Below are 4,442 nucleotides of genomic sequence, written 5' to 3'. Positions count from 1 at the left end.
AAACACATAATTATAATCATAATCAATTATGGTGTATAGAAAAAAAAACACTTAAAAACCACATATTATCAACCTAAATAGTGTCCTTTCTTTTCTTCTTTCTTCACATATCTCCTAATCCAAATCACTACAAATAGTCCTCTTTCTCTTTGTTATTATGCTTGTTTCAAGGAACGGGGAGAGACCATACATAAAATTTTCTCATTTATTTAAAGGTATTTGTGATTATTTACCCGAAAAGGAAGGGATAAGAGGGAGGGCCCTCATGAATAAAAGATTTGTATAAAAAGTGCACATAATAGATTATGTACACAAAAATATAATAATTGATTTTATATGTGTTTTCCACCCATATTCAACTATTAAATAGCCATCGATTAAATATTTTTGTACTTATTTTATTATAATAATAAATTTATAAAAAATAATATTAAAAATAATAAAAATATTTTAAAATAAATAAAATATTAAACTTTATAACTTATTTTGACACTCTCTCGCATATTTTAAAGAAACTTATTTTCTACTTCAATTTTCTTCATTTCTTTCTTTTTTATTTTTTTACTTTCCTTCATAATATTCAAAACAAACCATTCATATTTCTCTTCCCTCCTTTTGGATAAGAAATTGTATTTATGAAATAATAAATGATAGATTAATTACTATTATCTTTTATTAAGGTGAGATATTTTTAAAAAGAAATTACTTTGTCTATAAGAAAAATAATTTATTGAAAAGTTAAAACGGAATAAACTTAAAATGAGATGTGTAGCATATAAATGAAAATAAACAAATAAACAAAATTGATAAATTTTACTATACTTAATCTTGTTTTCTAATTATTTAATATTTTTTAATTTTCTTAAATAATATAAAGAATATCTAACTTAAAAAAAGAACTCACCTATGTTATAAGTATTGTTCCACATTATGTGGTTTTAAATCCACCAATCACCCACCATCTTCACATTCACCTAGGACTACCCCAACTCTTTGGCAATAAAACCAAGATGAAGTTTAACTCTTTGTCCCTTTCCCCTTTCTCTCTTCTCTCTCTTTCTTCCCACCTTCTATGCTGAAACTCTCTACACAAACCATCTTCTAGTTCTTCACTTATTGACTTGTGGCAAACCCGGACTCTTCTCTGGATCTTCTGGTAATTTTCTGTGCACTTCATGTTTTGCTTGCCCTTTTGACTCTTCAACTCCTTCTTGCTATCTGGTTGGTCAATCAGATTCACGGGTTTGTGTTGTTTGTGTGTTTTTTTTTATTTGGGTCGATGCTGGTTTTGTTACCCTTTTGATCTATGGTGAAAAGCTTTCTGTTTTTCTTTTCATTACTCTTCATGTTGGAAGTTTTTTTCTTTTCATAGAGTGGTGTTGTAGGGGGTACTAGCTTCATAGTTCTCCTCATCAACTAAATATTTTATGTTTTGTGTCTGACAGCTGCAACTTTTCAAAGATTGATTTATGACAGAATCTTTTGAATTTTTCATTTATTGTGTTTGTTTGCATAGGAATCGTCATTTATTGTCTGTACTTTTGTAGCTTTTGCTTCATCTTTGATTCGTTGATGAACTGGATCTGTGGAATTAGGATTGCTCTGATCTACCAATTTTCATCAAATTTATGCTTCATAAGGTTACAATTTTGATTGCAGTTGTTAAGAGCTCAAAAGTTTTGACTTTGTGGCCAAAAGTTTTTCAAAGCCTTATTTTCATATGTAAGCTGTAACTTGTATCCTTCTAATAACTTGTAACTTGAGATTATTTTATTAATGTTTTTAGCTTATATTATTTTTTTTTATTGATGATCTTAGCATATTGAAGCTTTGTGTCTGGTATATAAAACTTGGAGATAATATTCTTCATCTGGAAAATATTTGGTTATTGTAGCATGTTGATTTTTTTTTATTTCTGTTGGCAGGTGCAGAGGCCCTTGAAATATAAGAATTTGTTAACTGGAATTGGTGTACAGTGGTAGACGGTAAAGTTTGAAATCCATCACACCACTTTCATTGTCAGACGCTTATAGGTTGGATCCATATTTTTCCACGAAAGATGATGATGATGATGTTTGATGAGATGGGGTTTTGCAATGATTTGGATCCTGTACCTGGTACCCTTGGAGAAGAAAATATTACCTCTGGGCAGACTGATCCAGAGACGATAGTTGAGGATGATTTTAGTGATGAAGAAATTGGAGTAGATGAACTTGAGCACAGGATGTGGAAGGACAAAATGCTTCTCAAGAGATTGAAGGAGCAAAGTAAATCTAAAGAAGGAATTGATGCTGTGAAGCAGAGGCAGTCGCAAGAACAAGCAAGGAGGAAGAAGATGTCAAGGGCTCAGGATGGAATCTTGAAGTACATGCTGAAGATGATGGAGGTTTGTAAGGCCCAAGGATTTGTTTATGGGATAATTCCTGAGAAGGGGAAACCAGTGACTGGAGCATCTGATAACCTTCGTGAATGGTGGAAGGATAAGGTGAGGTTTGATCGTAATGGACCTGCTGCTATAACAAAGTACCAAGCTGATAATGCAATCCCCGGAAGGAATGATGGATGCAATTCAATTGGTCCAACTCCACATACCTTGCAAGAGCTGCAGGACACAACCTTGGGTTCTCTCTTGTCAGCACTCATGCAACACTGTGATCCTCCTCAGAGGCGGTTTCCACTGGAGAAGGGTATTCCTCCTCCATGGTGGCCCACAGGAAATGAAGTATGGTGGCCACAAATTGGTTTGCCTAAAGATCAAAGTCCTCCTCCTTACAAGAAGCCCCATGACCTGAAGAAGGCATGGAAAGTCGGTGTTCTGACTGCAGTTATAAAGCACATGTCCCCTGATATTGCCAAAATTCGCAAGCTTGTGAGGCAGTCCAAGTGCCTTCAAGATAAGATGACAGCCAAGGAAAGTGCAACCTGGCTGGCAATCATCAATCAAGAGGAGGCCTTGGCAAGAGAGCTTTACCCTGATTATATCCCTCCATTAGCCTCAGCAGGAGGTAGTGGATCTTTGGTGGTGAATGATAGCAATGAGTATGATGTTGAAGGGGGTGAGGATGAGGCTAACTTTGATGTGGAAGACAGGAAACATGAGAATATTCACATGTCCAATCTGGGGATGGAGAGAATGAGGGGAACTGTGGTGGTTCAGCAGCCCTCTTTTTCAATCAAGGGAGAGGCAGTTACAAATATGGATCTTCTTAGGAAGAGGAAGGTCTCTTCTAATGACTTTAACATGATGGATTTGAAAAATTACACATGTGAACAGCCTCAGTGCCCTTACAGTCAAGTCCAGCTTGGTTTCCCTGACAGAATCTCTAGGGACAATCATAGGTTAATTTGTGCATTTAGAGGTCCTTCAGATTTTGGGGGTCCAAATTTTCATGTTAATGAGGTAAAGCCAGTGATATACCCCCACTCATTTGTTCAACCCAAGCCTACTACTGCTCAATCTGCTAACATGGTTCCGCCTGTAATTGATCTTACTGGACTTGAAGTTTCTGAAGATGGCAAGAAAAGGATAAGCGACCTTATGAGTAACTATGATACAAATGTTCAAGGCAACAGCAAGAACATTAGTTCCTCCTGTAATCGTGTAGCTGCCGAAGTTTTGAACCTTACTCAGCATGGCATGCAGCAGCAGCATGACAACTTCATTCGCAGTCGAGGAAACACTATGGAAGGAAACGTCTTTGACGAAGCTACCATGTCAAATAATCATCATACTTTTGCAAGAGATGAATGCCAATTTGACAGGTTCAAAGCTTTGAATACCCCCTTTGAGACCAATCACAACAACAGTAACTTCCACTCCATGTTTGGGTCCTTTTGTGATTTGGCATCATTTGATTTCAAGGAGGATATGCAAGGAGTTATAGGCATGGATGTTGTTCAGAAACAGCCAGATTTTTCTGTATGGTACCAGTGAAATCCTCCAGAAGCTCAATCTCAAGCTCAAGCTCAAGCTCATTGTTGTGAACTTTTTTTTATTTTCATGTGAAGTTCCTTCAGCTTAAAGTCTTACCCCAATTTTCTTCGCATGTAATTCTATAGGCCTAGAACTAGATACTTTATGCTTATATGCTTTACAGGTCTAGTGTTTGTTACAATAAAAAACTTACATATATGCTTGTGTGTTTTTCATCACTCTACCCTTCTGTTACTTGTTCCATGTAAGACTGTGATATAAATAAACAAGACTTGAATTTTCTTCCAAATTAAGATCAAGAATCTGCAATGTTTGTCCTTTATTGTGACATTTTATTATGCTTATCCTTTCCCATGTGAAGTTGTTAAGTTGAATTCCATTTGGGTTGCGTGTTGAGCCTGTGTGGTGGGGCCACACTTTGATGGTTGATTGGTCCATGAAAGGGAAAGGGGTTTTCATAGTTCAACTTTTTTTTTTCCTATTGGAGGCTACTGTGTGCTTGAAGATA

The 4,442-nt window shown here is 35.9% G+C and overlaps 1 protein-coding gene across 2 annotated transcripts; it reads left to right on the top strand.

The window, feature by feature from the left end:
* Positions 1–917: 917 nt before the first annotated feature.
* LOC137830985 (protein ETHYLENE INSENSITIVE 3-like) lies at positions 918–4,223 on the top strand. Of its 2 annotated transcripts, XM_068638440.1 has the most exons (3): positions 921–1,156; positions 1,660–1,722; positions 1,926–4,223. In XM_068638440.1, exon 3 carries the CDS (start codon positions 2,060–2,062, stop codon positions 3,932–3,934), a length of 1,875 nt encoding a protein of 624 aa, XP_068494541.1. In that variant the 5' UTR covers positions 921–1,156; positions 1,660–1,722; positions 1,926–2,059; the 3' UTR covers positions 3,935–4,223. The 2 variants fall into 2 exon arrangements, with proteins under 2 accessions (XP_068494540.1, XP_068494541.1); XM_068638439.1 differs by lacking the exon at positions 1,660–1,722 and having other exon boundaries at positions 918–1,156.
* The last annotated feature ends 219 nt before the right edge of the window (positions 4,224–4,442 follow it).

The sequence above is a fragment of the Phaseolus vulgaris genome, chromosome 6, assembly GCF_000499845.2.
Source record: "Phaseolus vulgaris cultivar G19833 chromosome 6, P. vulgaris v2.0, whole genome shotgun sequence".
NCBI lineage: Eukaryota > Viridiplantae > Streptophyta > Magnoliopsida > Fabales > Fabaceae > Phaseolus > Phaseolus vulgaris.
The sequence above is the reverse complement of the archived record's forward strand: the minus strand, read 5'-3'. Positions and strand labels throughout refer to the sequence as shown.